General features: G+C 41.9%; 1 protein-coding gene across 1 annotated transcript; it reads right to left on the minus strand.

Moving 5' to 3' along the window:
• Positions 1 to 4,253: 4,253 nt before the first annotated feature.
• Positions 4,254 to 5,707, minus strand: SP6 (Sp6 transcription factor). Its single transcript, XM_075845585.1, has one exon. It carries the CDS (start codon positions 5,681 to 5,683, stop codon positions 4,664 to 4,666), a length of 1,020 nt encoding a protein of 339 aa, XP_075701700.1. The 5' UTR covers positions 5,684 to 5,707; the 3' UTR covers positions 4,254 to 4,663.
• Between the last annotated feature and the right edge of the window lie 9,918 nt (positions 5,708 to 15,625).

Below are 15,625 nucleotides of genomic sequence, written 5' to 3' on the forward strand. Positions count from 1 at the left end.
TTTAATATTTAAAGGGCTGATAAGTTCTCCGAATTATAGCCATCATATGTTTATAGACACAACATCATAATGCATGAATCAGTAAGAAGTTACAGCGTAACAATAACCAGGCAGGGACCTGCAGGAGCACCTGACATGATGCCCGATGGTCTGTGGTGCCAACACTAACATGAATCTCTGTGTTCCTCTACAAGGAAATCCTGTAAGGCCAGATTCACATATGCCGTTTTTGATGCAGTATTTAGCATTAGAACAATTTTATTTTGATAAAGCCAGAATTGAATATAAAAAGGAAGGAAAGGTATCAAGACGTCAACTTCTCTATTTTGTATCCACTTCTGTGTTTGGCAAAAACAGCATTTATGAAGCTGCAACAAAGTACAGTACAATGCATGTTAATAGAGTTTTGAAAACCTCATTCACATGCAGCAGAAAAAAAATAATTCAGTGCATGCTGCAGAATTCTATTGTGAGGTATAAAATTCACATCACATGTGGGTTTACCACATATTTTCATAGCGTTCCATTTGTCCCAGTCTAAGGGTATGTTTACATGAGTAATCTTTTGTGGCGGGTTTCCCCCGCAAATGTGGGGGGAAATTGATGAATACAAATTCAATTCAGATTGCATACTTTGGACAGCAAGCCAATGTTTTGGGGCATACGGACCTACGTGTATAGGCCACAAGTGTAGTTTTATACATAGAGCAAGATATAACTTTAAATTAATTTGTAAACTCAATTGATTGTTAAGGTGATAGATAGATAGATAGATAGATAGATAGATAGATAGATAGATAGATAGATAGATAGATAGATAGATAGATAGATAGATAGGTAGGTATGACTTGAGAAATGCCACATTGTGTAGGGCTGAAATGTCGCGTTTGGTGAAATGAACAAATCCTTTATTTTTCACTAACTTCGTGTTTGGATTTTTTTGCTACACTACTTAAGACACTGGTCGTGTTTTTGGCGAGGATTTGCACCTCACACTAATAAAGGTGGTGCTGCTTCTTTTTATCTATTTTTCTGATAGATAGATATGACATGATAGATATGATCTGATAGATATGAAATAATAGATACATCATAATTTTAATGCATTGGTAATTGTCACGAAGGGTCTGTGGACCCACTGGGTCGTACCGCCTTGGCGGTAAGGCAGCTGGCCAACAGGGCGCAGGTCAGAGTCTATAGGATATAGGGTACCTGTGGCAGCACGGACAGTAGCTTGGCAGGAACTAGGCAGCAGGTGGACGTCAGGTGTGGGAAAGCAGACAAGTGTGGTATCCAGCACAGCACGACTATAGCAAGCACGGCACTAGATCGGAATACAGGTACAGGAACAGGAACAGGAAACACTGGGTGGGAGCAGGAAACACTAGGGGACCATTTGCATAGACAGACTAAGGAAAACACAACAACGCTCAGGCATAGAACTAGGGGGCTGGACCCCTCTTATAGTCCAGAGTACTCATGGGTCAAAGTTCGTCCATGAGGTCCGGTGCGCGCGCTGCCCCTTTAAGAGCAGGCACGAGCATGCGTGCTCACCCTACGGGATCTGGCAGAGGCGAGGACGCGAGCGCTGGCGTCTCCTGAGGAGGAGGCTGGGGCCAGCGCTTGCCGACTCGTGGCTGCGGCTGCGGCTGTCAGGGGGAGGTTGGAACTGAAAGCCCGCAGCCACGGAGATTACAGTAATATATTAAGAGGGAGTTCACACTGTTTTTTGACGAGTTTATTGACGCTGAAACCGCGCCGCAAACGCGCCAAAAAATGCCCGAAAATGTCTCCCATTGATTTCAATGGGAGGCGGAGGCTTTTTTTTGCCGCGAGCGGAAAAACCAGCTCGCGGGAAAAAGAAGGGACATGCCCTATCTTCGGGCGTTTATGCCTCTGACCTCCCATTGACATCAATGGGAGGCACAAAAAGCGTACTTCGCAGCGTTTTATGCCCACATCGCTCAATGGCCGCGGGCAAAAAACGCAGTGAAAAAAACACAGCGAAAATCGGCGTGCAGGCAGAGGAAAATCTGCCTCAAAATTCCAAACGGAATTTTGAGGCAGATTTTCCTCCTGCAAAAAACTCAGTGTGAACTCACCCTGATAGCTCTGTATTCCTGTGCATATCAATTAAACAAGGTGCAGTTCCTCCTGTTTTACATACTCCACCTGCCAGGAAAATGTATGGCTCCAGCTGGTGCTCACCATACTACAGTCCTGCCAGCCCATCCCAGGATCACACCCGCAGAGACCACAAATCTCACAGGAGACGCTGATTCATGGATTATACAACGTGCTCACCATCTCGACGCCTGTTGAGGAGAAGACTGAGACCCAAGCTCCTGCCCCCTCCCTGTGTCTGCCCAACAAAACACACAAACTCATCACAAATCATACAGAATTTTTTTTATTCTTATTCCTAATGTCATCACAAATTCATTGTTTTCAACATTATTAGATACCATCAACTGGACGGATGATTGGTGTCAGAATCCAGAGGAGTTACTTGAAACTCTTGGGCCCTAAATCTGTAAAAAGGACCCCCAAATATAACACATATGGGGCAAAGACCTTTTGGGCCCCGTCAGGTTCCAGGTGCAACCAAAGCGTCTTTATCCTATATAGTTACACCTCTGTGAAGGTCCAAGTAGAGGTCCTGGATAGCAACACTCAGGCATGCATCCTAAATTGTCAGAGAAGAGTGTGGCCTTGTTTTACACTGTAGGTGGGCTATTAAATCACCTTATAGATTTATAGGGCACAGAACCAATACTTTATCACTACTTGTTATTTGCTTGAACCATATAATTGGTTTTATACCTCAGGCCAAGCCCTCATCATCTTATTACACAGCAAAGTTTAAGGTCCTATTACACGGCCCAAAATGGGCTGTGAAAACGAGTGCCGATCAATGAGGCAGCTCGATGATCGCTGCTCGTTTGCTCCTTTCACAAGGAACAATGCTTGGTTATGTATGTGGACGAGCAATCGTTACTACGATTGTTCGTTCCCATACCTTTCCCTCACGTCAGCAGCACATCTCCCTCTTTACCCTGCCGATCATTACACGGGGCTATAATCGGGGACGAGCAGTCATATGAACACTCATTTGCGCGATCATTGGCCTCTGTAAAAGGGCCTTTAGTCTTTGTGGACAGAGTGAGTGTGCATGTTTTTTGGTTACAAGAGTAAAACTACCTATAAATACAGCCTTTTTGAATGTACTAACAATGTGGACCATTTGTGATGAACTACAAAGGATTCACCATCAGCTTCTCTTGGGTGGTAACTCAAGCTAGACCCTATACGGACACCCATCATCTCACACTGTAATGAATGGAATTCAAGTCACACATCAATCAGAATAAAATACTGGCCATATCCCACTCCAGACCTCCCGCTGGACTAGTCCTAATAAATAATATAAACCTGCAAAGGCTGGGCAGGAGACAGAGCCAAAAATGTAAAAAAAAAAATCTAAGATTTGACTTGTATTGCTTACATAGTAAATTTATGGAACAGCTTTTTAGAGTTTGCTTAAATTTGAATTCTCTTTCATACCATCACATAGACCCCTATTTATGGTAATGATAGTCCTTCATGTTCTTAGCAACAAAAGCTTTCTGTGTAGGAACATAATATAGAATAGATTTAATTTTAAGCCACCAAAAAACTGATGCACATATTAATGTACAGAGGCTTATACAATGGCAAATATGTTTAGGAGCAATGTTGTCATGAACTACGCTGTTACATATTTTGCAAGGATCGTTGTAAGACAGTGAATTTTTGCATTCATTCAAGCAAGCAAAGTCCTTGACAGAAAAAAAAGGAAAAGCACCATCTGGTTAATTAAGCTGCGTACAGATCACCTGGGTTCTAAACATTGTCTCGACTCCTAATAGCAAGGAAAGGGTTAATAAAGCACCCTACAGGTCCCCTGGGTGCAGCCAGTGCGTGTCGGTGCTTCACTGGGCGTGGAGTTGTTCTCTGCCCATTTCCCTCCACACCCAGTTTTATAGAGACATTCCCCCCATAACATGAGGAGACTCTGCGGGAGGGGCAGCCCCTCAAAAACAGATTAACAGCAAAGAACAGTGGGTGTTTCCTCTAATCCATGTAGTCTAGAATCTAGAAGCTAAAGAGTTAAAATGAAGCTTATGAAGTATAGCATTCAGTGCATGGCTGCAAACCTTATTGGCTTTTTTTTTTTACTTTTATTTTTTTCTACAAACGAGTGAAATGCCTTATTAGATTTTAAGGTGACAAAATTAGTGTTCTTTAAAAAAGGTTATGCCTCCTGTGATCATCTAATATTGCAGAACTACAAGCCCTAACAAGAATATCGCCTGCTCTTCTATTCTGCCACCTCTTCTTTAGATTACCATGGCTCAATGTGCTTCTGCTGCTGCTACTGGCCCATCTCTCTACTGGCCCATCTCTCTACTAGCCCATCTCTCTACTGGCCCATCTCTCTACTGGCCCATCTCTCTACTGGCCCATCTCGCTATCTCTTGCTCTACTCCTATACCATCTATCAACAAATAAATTAATACACAATGAACCTTGCCCACACTACAAATCCTGTACTGTGGAGGATAATGTTGGAAAAGACCTCTCACACCACCACAGAACTTTCTCATTATGAGAGGAAAAAGTCTCAGTTTGCATGGCTGCTAGTGCTCTCTTCTGGCACCCTCTTGGCCTTACTAGAAGTCTCTGAGGACCCTCGGGTCTCTCCGTCATGGGTCTTCATGTGTTTTGTGAGATGATCGCTCCTCATAAAGACACGGCTACAGGAAGGGCACGGGTATTTTTTTGCCCCTGTATGGGTCTGTAGGTGTCTTTGGAGCTCATCACTTCTAGTGAATCTCTTGCCACAGAACAGCCAGTTGCAGACAAAAGGACGATCACCACTGTGCCAGCGTAAGTGAGCCTTTAGATGGGAGGTTTTGGCATATGCTTTTCCACAGCCTGGGATGTGGCAGTTGTGCATGGTTTTTCTCTTTGTTACATCTCCAGCGGAACCAACACGTTCTGCTTCCTGGCAGTTAGGGCAACGACAGGCAGTTTGGGCAGAACTACGTGGCATTGCTCGTCTGGCACCTTTGGGACGGGGGGAACCATCTGAACTTTGTTCAGTAGCATGAGACTCCATTGTGTTTTCCAATGTTCCCATGAGATGCGGTGTTGGAGGCAACATGTGTGAAGGGGGAATACACAGATCGGAGCCATATCCACCCAAAGGGGCCTGGTGGGGTGAGGTTGTAGTAAAGCCTCCACTTCCAGCCTGCATATCCATCCAACTGGAGCCAGCATGGAGATCCCACCATGAAGGAACACCAGGCTCTTCACCAGGCCCCCCTGGAGCTGGAGGTCTCATCCAGGATTCATATGGATGAGACATCTCGAGGGATGGGTGCAGAAATTTGGTGAATGAAGTGCTCTCAGCAGATTCTCGGCCTGCAAATGTTTGACAGGGAATTCGTACAGAGGAAAGAGAGGCGTATCGTTCAGAAGGAGTATAGGGTGAATCTTGGTGTGACTCTTGCTGAAGGGATAGTCCTGGATCAGAGTCTGATGGAATAGTGTATGTTTTAAGGGAGAGCTCAGAGGGGGCTGGTGATCCAGGAGCCTCAGATGGTTGGTTTCCCAAAGAGTTACATACAGCGGTCAGCATTGCAGATGAGGTTGTCCAGGCAAGGGATAGCTGTAAAAATATCAATGGAAAATTTTTAGAAAGAAAGTTCTATTCCACCCATACAATAAATATTAATGTTCTGTCTTGTGCATCTAAACATAGCTGGGGACTGTAATACATGGATTATATTAGATAGAGTGTGAGCACCTTTCACCAATTCCTTTAGAGAACACCATGTCCAGATATTCCTGTACCCAGTGATAATTAGACTTTTCTGCACTTTTCATTGTGAACTATTATTGTGGGTAACAGTGGTGTCTTTATTCAGTGACTCAGACACATGGTACGAAAAAGAAACAGTCCAGTTCACTGGAGGATTTTGCATTCCTGTCTCCTTAAGTACATGGGTACATTCTGCCCTTAGTGTAGCAAAGCCTTGCCCTTGTGTGCTAATCCGAGTAGGCACAAAAGACATAGGGGCATGACTATAAGGGTAAAATACACATAATTGACAGATGTGGACAGTAGAAAGGGGGATAAAAAGGAGAGAAAAAAGTGTATGCTCCGATGCAGGCTCTATGACCAGGTGACCAAATACAGCTCTCAGCAGTCTTAAAAATGTCTGACTACTTCTTACAATGTGTAGGAGAGATAGAATATAAAATAGGGGGTCACATCTCCTGCAAAATTCAAGGGGGCATAATCCACTGAAAAATAGATAGAGGCTAGGTGCAGCACAGCGGAGATGTGTGTGTGTGTGTGTGTGTGTTACGAGATGTGTGACTATAGTGCGAAATATTCTGAAAAATTTGATAGATGTTCTTCAAAGAAGAGCTAAAGGCTTCCATGTGTAAAACTATGGAGAAGTGTAATTGTGAGTCTTTTTCCTGATCTGAAATGAAGCTTTATTCATTTTTCCACTTTTCTTACTATTTCATTCATATTAACTTTCACCATTTAATTTCATAACTAACTTCCTATACCCGAACATTAGAGTGAACATTAGAACTCAGACTTATTGTACTAGATGTTGTTTCCACTGGAGCATATGTCATACCAAACTTTACTTTAACTCATGTTCCTCCTGCCCTTTCTTCATGAGTACACAACTCAAACCCATATCCCACGTTTAGCAGAACCTGTGCTCAATCTTACTCCCTGGTTTTCAGAATAACCTCTACTCTCTACTCTCTCTCATATTGGATTTCCTGCAACCTCTACTCCCTGTTATACATAATTCTCTAGAGCCACTACTCTCTATTATAATGGATGTTCTAGCACCCCTGTACTGTTATATATACCTTAGAACCTCCCATACTGGATGCACAAGAACGTCTGTTCTTTTCTACACTGGATACAGTGAAATCTTTACCATTCCCCATCCTGGATGCACTAAAACCCCCTACTCCTGCATTACTGACTGTACTATACAATGGATGCACTTATTATATTTCTCAATTGATCTCCCATCCCTTCTTCTTTCCACTAGCATCCTGCTTTACTTCTAGTTCCTGCTTTCACTTGGGTCGGCGCTACCTCTTGCCTGTTTTTTCTGTTCTGGGTAACTCTAACCTCTGATGTGTTCTACGGGGTCCTAGATATTTTAGATTGTAAATTGCCAGATCAGGATCCCACGTCAGCCACTCTGATGAGATGTTTTCAAATATACAGAGGAAATGTAAATACAGTTTATCTTTCATCCTAAATATCCCAGGAGCCGGCAGCTGTAATAAAGGGCTGCTGGATGCAAATTACAGTAATTATCGTCTGAGTCGTAACGAGCACTGGAGGCAGAGAGAGACCCCAAGGATATTAGGGTCAGAAAGTCTGGGGAGCAGAGACTTAACCCATTCACTGCTGAATTCTTATTTGTGGCAACTAACATTAAATACCAAACACGAACATAACCTATTTAAGAATTCACGTAACAAAATCTGACGTAGAATACATGTAGTACACGGTACACACATTCGAGTTTCATAAGGACTTTGAGACAGTAGCCTCAGGCCATTGATGTGGGAAGGGCCCAAGACATGAATGCTTCAGTCTTAGGGGTACAATTTTGATCATGGGTACTATGTGTAACTGGACAATGGACTGAAAATAGTCCCAGAACCCTAAAACAATTATGCACGGCACTGATTTCAGCAACCTGACTAGGGGTACTTGCTTCAAAATTCAGTTTTCCTACTTATAGTGCAGCATGGAATTGCCCTTTAAGCCATGCATCCAAAGTGTCAAGTATATCCACCAAGAAAGACAGTCCTCAACTCACTGTGCAAGACATAAAACAGGAATGAACTATTGTAAAAATTGAAAATCGCAGAAAATCTAGGCTGTTCTCTCTGGACAACTGTCTCGTATTGAAAACATGATTACAGTAGGGGACAGATGTCCGGCAGCGAGGCAGGGACTCCTAGCGTCGTACATAACTATGATGCTAGGAGCCCGGCTCCCTGCAGTGTGTTCGGTCCGGTACTTGCGGCCGAAATACGTCCGTCAATTACGGACGTAATGACCTCGTGTGAACATACCCTAACATGTAAGCAACTATTTAGTGTTTCCAAAGTGCCTGCTTAGCAAAGGGCATCTGCTGAGAAAAAATATTCTTAAGATTTACATAAACTATTAATTGGACTATTTTCTGCATTGTTCCGGAATGTGCCATTCCCAGTCGATAAACCATAAATGCAGAGGTGATTAGCGACTGAGAACGGCTTTGAATCAGGTCTGATACATTGTAAATTGGAAATCAATTTTCATTAGTCCAAAAAAGTATCATTGTCACCGTATATGCACGTATTATAATGCTGACCAACAAAGGATCAGATCTCTAGAATGACGTCCATGTTAATGGGCACCTCTTGAGATGTTTAAATCAGGTCTTGGTCCATGCTTTTAACCCCTTGCCTCCGCAGCCATTTTTCGGATTTTCACTTTTGTTTTTACCTTCCAAAAGCCATAACTCTTATTTTTCCATCAATATTGCCGTATGGCTTGTCTTTTGCGGGACGAGTTGTAGATTTCCACAGCACTATTTTTTGTACCATATAATGTAGTGGGAAACGAGAAAAAATATATATGTGGGGTGGAATAGGAAAAGAACAGCGATTCCTCAACACTTTGGGTGGTTTTGTTTTTACGGCGTTCACCATACGGTAAAATTAGCATGTTAACTTTATTCTGCGGGTCAATACGATTACAGTGATACCAAATTTATATAGTTTTCTTTATGTTTTACTACTTTTACAAGGAAAAAACTGATTGTTAAAAATAAAATTTGAGTTTTGTCGCCACATTCTGAGAACCATAACGTTTTTATTTTTCTGTCGATTTAGCGGTATGAGGGCTTATGTTTTGCGGGGCGAGCGGCAGTTTATATTGGTACCATTTTAGGGTACGTGAGACTTTTTGATCACTTTTTATTTCATTTTTTGTGGGAGAAGAAGGGACCAATAAACAGCAATTCTGATGGTTTTAATTTTTTACGCCGTTCACCGTTGCGGACGAAATAATGACATATTGTAATAGATCAGATTTTTACGGATGCGTCGATACCAGTTATGTTAGCTTTTTATTTTTTTTACATTGTGCTTGAGGGAAAATGGGAAGAGGGTTTTTTTGAGCTTTTAATTTTTTAATTTAATTTAATTTTACTGTCTTTTACTTGTCCCCTTAGGGGACTTTAACCAGCGATCGTTAGATCCCTTGCACAATATATACTGCAATACTGATGTATTGCAGTATATCGCGATTCTGACAGTCTCTTATGAAGCCCTGCCCGAGGCAAAGATGGCGGACCTGGGGAACTTCGTCAGGCCCCCAGGCAGCTGTGCCAACCAACGGCCCCCCCTGATCTCGTCGCGGGGGGGCCGTTGGGACGTTACAGTGGGTCGCCCCGTTTTTAGTAATTGAAATGTCGCGATCGCTATTGAACGTGGCATTTAACAGGTTAAACAAGCGGGATCACGCTTGAACGGGATCCCACTCGTTACCTGGAAGTGTCGGCTGTAACACAGCCGACACACTCGCCCTATGGAGCGGTCTCATCCCGTGATCCATATTACCCCACACGGCGTGCGCCGTATATATACGGCGGATTTCGGGAAGGGGTTAAGAAGCCTCCAAAGTACTCCTAGTATGGAACACGAGATGAATGCAGTCACTAAGTACTCTCATTCTTGGGGGGGGGGGGGGGGGGAAAGAATATTTTTTTTCCAAATTAATTGTTGAAAGGGGTTATCCTATCTAATGAAGCTGGCCTGTCCATTCGCCATAGGTTCACCCTTTTGAAACCCCTGAGAAACAGCTGATATCCACATGGGACGTTGTGGCGTCCCATACATTTCCCCTGCAGAAGTTTAGTATTACATACTAGCCGATCCAATAAATGGTTATCCATGTAATAAATGGGTTAGCTGGGTCTCCGAGAGCAAGGGTATGTTCACACGGCCACGCCAATTACGTCTGAAATTACGGAGCTGTTTTCAGGCGAAAACAGCTCCTGAATTTCAGACGTTTTGACAAGTGCACGCGTTTTTCGCGGCATCTTTTACGGACGTAACTGGAGCTGGTTTTCATTGGAGTCAATGAAAAACGGCTCCAATTACGTCCCAAGAAGTGACATGCACTTCTTTGAGGCGGGCGTCTTTTTACACGCCGTCTTTTGACAGCGGTGCGTAGAAAAAAGTTTTGGAGCCGTTTTTTCGGGTGTAATTCGATGCGTAAAACGCCTGAATTACGTCCGTAAATAGGGCGTGTGAACATACCCTCATAGCCGCTCTTCGTTAGCAACTTTTTGCTCCGGGTAATAGAGGGGTCGCTAGCACTTTTTCTATAACGTTCATATGCCCTAATAGGGCAAATGGAAAGGAGGTGTCATTGTGAGAAAAGCCCTTTAAGGCCTTGCCCTTAATCTATGACGCCATCCATAAAGGATATGTATTACTCCATCTATCTTAGTCAAGGTATGCTTTTTTTTTTACATCCGCTTATCAGGAATGGTTTTTTCAAAACGGAGACTGTTGATATTCATAGAGTTTCTACAATACAGTCAGATATTGTGACGTCATATCATTCTAGCATGCTCATCATCCAACTGATTTTGTTTCCTTCGCTTGAAGGTGTAAGGACACAAATTTATAATTCCTATATTCTTCAAATAATTATTTTAATACATGGAAATAGGCACAACCCTCTAGTACCGATCAGACTTTTGTTAGGTATTCTTAGGCTGAATGATTTCCAGTCACTTACAGCAAACACTTTGCTCAAGCAATTTGTTAGTATGATGTGGGATTAGGTACAACATCATTCAAATTTCAACTTGAAAATGGAATTCTGGCAGCTGATCTATGGGAAATGATTAATTGAAATAATTATAGAATATCATCTATAACTTAAGTGTGGGCCTAACCATTCTGCTGCCTGGGGCTCTTGTCATTACTCACGCAGCAGCATAAAATGTACGTTATTATAATGTAAGATACTTTCATTCTCCATCCACAATTAAATAAATAAATCAACCTCATTAGATGTCCATTTCTGCCTAGTGTATTCATCAAAGCTATACTTCCTATGCATATATTGAATTTATACTGCTGGATTTAGTTACTTCTATAAAAGATACATAATAATATAATCATACCGTCACACAATGGTGCATTGCAAAGTAAAATGTTTTTTACATTTTAAAAACTCCTTATACACATTTTCCATAGTCCTGCATTGTTGCTCCTGCTCATTCCTAATTCTTCTGCTGCATAAGGAAAGAAAAAATGAGACGTTTCGGGTTGTGACATATATGGCCTTATTGTGTGTACATCTTAGGCCGGTTACTGATGAGCGTAATATGGGTGTATTTTTTTTTACCCGTATTATGCCTGAAAATCCTGGCCCGACCACTGATCTAATCACCCAAACTAAGAGCATCAAAGATCTATATGGTGCTTGATGCATGGCCAACTAGCGACATGAGCGGTCCACTTAGACAGAGCTCCCGCTTATACACTAACTTAATGGTCATCCTGCCTATTATCCTGAGGCCACTCACATCGCCAGCATCAGCTTAACGATCCGAGCACCAGAGGATAATAGTTATGGGTCCTACGAAGCAGTCCTCTGCAGCGAAGATACTTAAGGGATATGACGGATCCCAAAATGGCGCCCAAACCTCCCAAACGCCGCACAAACTGCTGCGTGGTCATTCCTCTTCTAACACTAATGAGGAGTCTGAAACGGAGGATGAACTCAGCCTAAAGCAAGTGTATGAACAGCGCCTGCCGGCAATCACGTCTTCCACTACTTCATTGACTGGGAAGATTGATGACGTGAGAGAGGACCTCGGCCTGCTCGTGACGTGCATTGAAACTGGTCAATTGCATATCTGGCGCCAAAATGTCAAGAGATGGCTACATTGGACCAGGGATGGTATCAGCTGTTGAATCCTACAGGTTCCAGAGTCATGCAGAGAATACTTCAACAATGTAAAATTAAGATATTCTCCCCTGACAGATCCTATATAACTTACCACAATGCATTTAGGAATACAAATCTAGGCTTCTGAAGAATAAAAATAATGCTTTTGCATTCTTGAGTTTTGAAAGCCTGTTCTCTCCATTGACCTAGTTAAGTCAAAGATTAATTATATTTGCATAATAAGTAATTAGGAATTGTCATTGATAGAGATCATTCCATTAAAGTTTAAGTAAATTCCTGATTGGAATTTGATACACTTTTTTGTGCACTTATTTGTCTACTAGTCTACCCTTCCCTTTCATACTCTGTGATCACTAGACACTGCCATGTGCATGCTTCTGTTTTCAGTGGGTGAAAGAATAGTTTGATCATTCAGTAATTGATTCATCTTTCAGAGTTTATTTCTGGTAACATGGTGAGGTAGCATTAACAGAGGGGCAGCCCCATGCACGTCTGGTGCACCCAGCGTCACCTAAGGCTATGTTCATATCACTTTTACGACCTACGTCGGAGGTATACGTCGGGAGAATCTCCCAACGTAAACCTCTGATGGAAGGCTGCGACCATAGGCTCAGATTGTTAAAAAATGTATACCGTGCAGGAAAATATTTTTTTATACTGCATATGTATATGCTGAATATCACCAGAAAGATACTGCTTGGATCCAATCAGCGTCCAGTGGTGCAACCAATCCCCTGAGACTGGCAGGAGCGCAAAGCGCTGCTCTCCGAAACTCCAACATGCATAAGGGAGACGTCATGAGACATCATATGGACAGTTACGTCACCATAGCTTCCTGATTTATACGTTTTAACGGACGCCTATGACGGATGCCATACAGTAGCATCCACCACCCATAGGCTATTATGGCATCTGTTAAATGTATAATTTTTTAACTGGATACCATTGTATGGAATAGCTTAGTTCACTACGCTATTCTATACTTTTTTTTTTACAACGTATACCGATGTATACTGGCCTGATGGAGTTTAAAAGGTCATGCTTTTGGCCTCCATCCGGCTAATAGAGCCCTATAGATACGCTTAGTGCTTACGCTAGGGTTTGGATTAGATTTTTTTAATAGCATTATGCTTTTGCAGAAAGCCAGTTGAACGACAGTGCATAATTCCTGTAAGGATATATCAATAGAAATTAAATTCTATTAATATAACCACAACATAAATCTACAGGGTGTGAATGTATGCAATGTTGACATACCTGGTATCTAAGAATAAATTGAAATTGGAAATATAATTATGAATGGGTCATACATCTGGGCACATTCACCTACCCAACTAAAAGTGGGGAATCGGCACCATCTCCCGGAAGGTTTGTAAAGCAAAGGGTGAAATAGAAGGTGAACAAGTTACAGGCCCTCTTTTGGAATGGCGGGTGTGGTGATATAAACCAGCACCAGGAAGGAAGCCCCATTTGAATTTTTGCTTTAGACAGACACCTGTTGTGTACATTTCTGGCAAATGTTCCATATTTTATGTTTTATAAAAATATAGTGAAAGCATGGCTACTTACATTACTTTTGAACTTTTTTTGCATTCTTCAAAGGGATATGGATAATTGAAAGTAGGATGTACTTCCATTTATCATGATAACTCAGAACAATAGAAAGCAACTAAGGCTGTTTCTGAAATAAACGGGTCAGACTTGCCCACCAAAAGATCCTCTGGTGGGCCCAGGCTCTGACACATTAATGGGCCCCAAAGGTCCAGCAGTAGACAAACCCATTGGAGCCAACCACTTGCCACTAGGATCTATTTCTTGAGTTGTTTGACAAATAACCTATTAGACCTTATAAATAATGTCCTAGGTGTGCTATGATAATAATAAAGATTAGAATAATGATAATAATAAAGATTAGAATAATGATAATAATAAAGATTACAATGCAATTAAAAGCAGATGCGCACATGTTCTGCACAGATGGAGGATGGACCCTCAGAATCACGGTCTAAAAATATATCAGTGGTAAATAGTATGCTCTGAGCGGCATCTTTAGCTCTTGACATGGATTTTGTGCAGTCCTGATGGACTAAATGTCCCTACTGGGCCTGTGTTAATCCTTGTGAATAATGTATTCCACCATATGCAACTCACAGGGATTCTCTACATTAACTACACCTTTTTTTAATAGCTCTAGCACATAGTAAAACCTCATTTTTATTCACTCCTTAAACAGGTGCACAAATGCAACCAGATCATATCTGTATGGAAATACCTTATCAAGTCTCATCAATCCTCAAGGGCAATATTCGCCAAATTACTAGTGTCGCCATATTGAAGTAAAACACATTTAGTAGATCAGCATGATGCGATTTCTACGTAATCCAAAAAATGATCTACAAATAAGTAGCAAATTGTCTTACAAAAGAAGATGAGAGGAAAACACAGCCCCAGATGCGGGCCAACAATATCCTTCTAACAATTAGGGATTGAGTGTAGCTTAGATTTCAGGAAGAGATGTATAGACTTTATTTCCTGAACACCATTACGTCCATCAGCTGACACTTTAGGAAAGTTTGGAATTAAGAAAGCCCTTCTTTTGCCAACCTTTAGTCCCAATGCTATTCCTGTCCCTTAATAAGGAAGCAAAAGCATCCAAACACAGTAAAAGTACCTACACATTTCGATCAGAATATAATACTTACCAAATCATAAAAAACCCCAATGTATTCAGGACTCCAAGAGTGGGTCCTGTTAAAGGTGATAATGTAATGTGCAGGTCATGATGAGGATATGGCACCACTCACTAGATTCATTCACATACATACCTTCACAATCTGGATACTTCCAATGAAGATGTCTTAGAGATACAATGATGTCTGGCTCCTTCTTGAATATCAAATGATCAGGAACATGAAGTCCATTTACAAGTCTATGAAAGATTCTCCAGATATTTTTGTTCTTTAAACTTGAGGATATCTAAACCCATCAACTAGATGACCCCTGAGTGTCTGCTTTTGGAGCTCCTTCTTCTTCTAAAGGCTAAGGAATGAGAATTTTGGCTAGGTCCTTACAATTGAGGGACTCTGGATCGTCCATTGACGCATTTACCATCTGAATGATTCGCCCTTGAATTGCTGATGATCTGTAGTCTACGGTGATAGGGTAGTCATTGCCTTGAAAGGAGTAGCCTTAGGACATCCAGTGACCAAGTGTCCTATGAAGATCTCTGAAGGTCTCTTGTTATAAACTTTCTGCAAACATCCATGCTTAGAGAACTCAGCAGCAGTATCTGATCCCATCCACACTCCGCTCCTGAAATACTCTCAGTTCCAGGCTGCTCCTCTCTCACACCTAAACTTTCCAGGTTGCACCTCTGCCTTTTTCCCAGTGGGGCTCCACCTCCACCTCTCTGATGATTTTAACCCTTGATATAGTTTGCACTGCTTTCTCCTGTGAAGTTTAACTCATTAAAACAAGAGGTGTGTCACCCAGCAGACGGCTGAAACACACAAGAAAGGAAGAGGGATTTGAAGGATTACCTGT

The sequence above is a fragment of the Rhinoderma darwinii genome, chromosome 13, assembly GCF_050947455.1.
Source record: "Rhinoderma darwinii isolate aRhiDar2 chromosome 13, aRhiDar2.hap1, whole genome shotgun sequence".
Lineage (NCBI taxonomy): Eukaryota > Metazoa > Chordata > Amphibia > Anura > Rhinodermatidae > Rhinoderma > Rhinoderma darwinii.

Excerpts from the sequence above, each read along its gene's own strand:
- SP6 (XM_075845585.1), bottom strand. The coding sequence starts at position 5,683 with ATGCTGACCGCTGTATGTAACTCTTTGGGAAACCAACCATCTGAGGCT.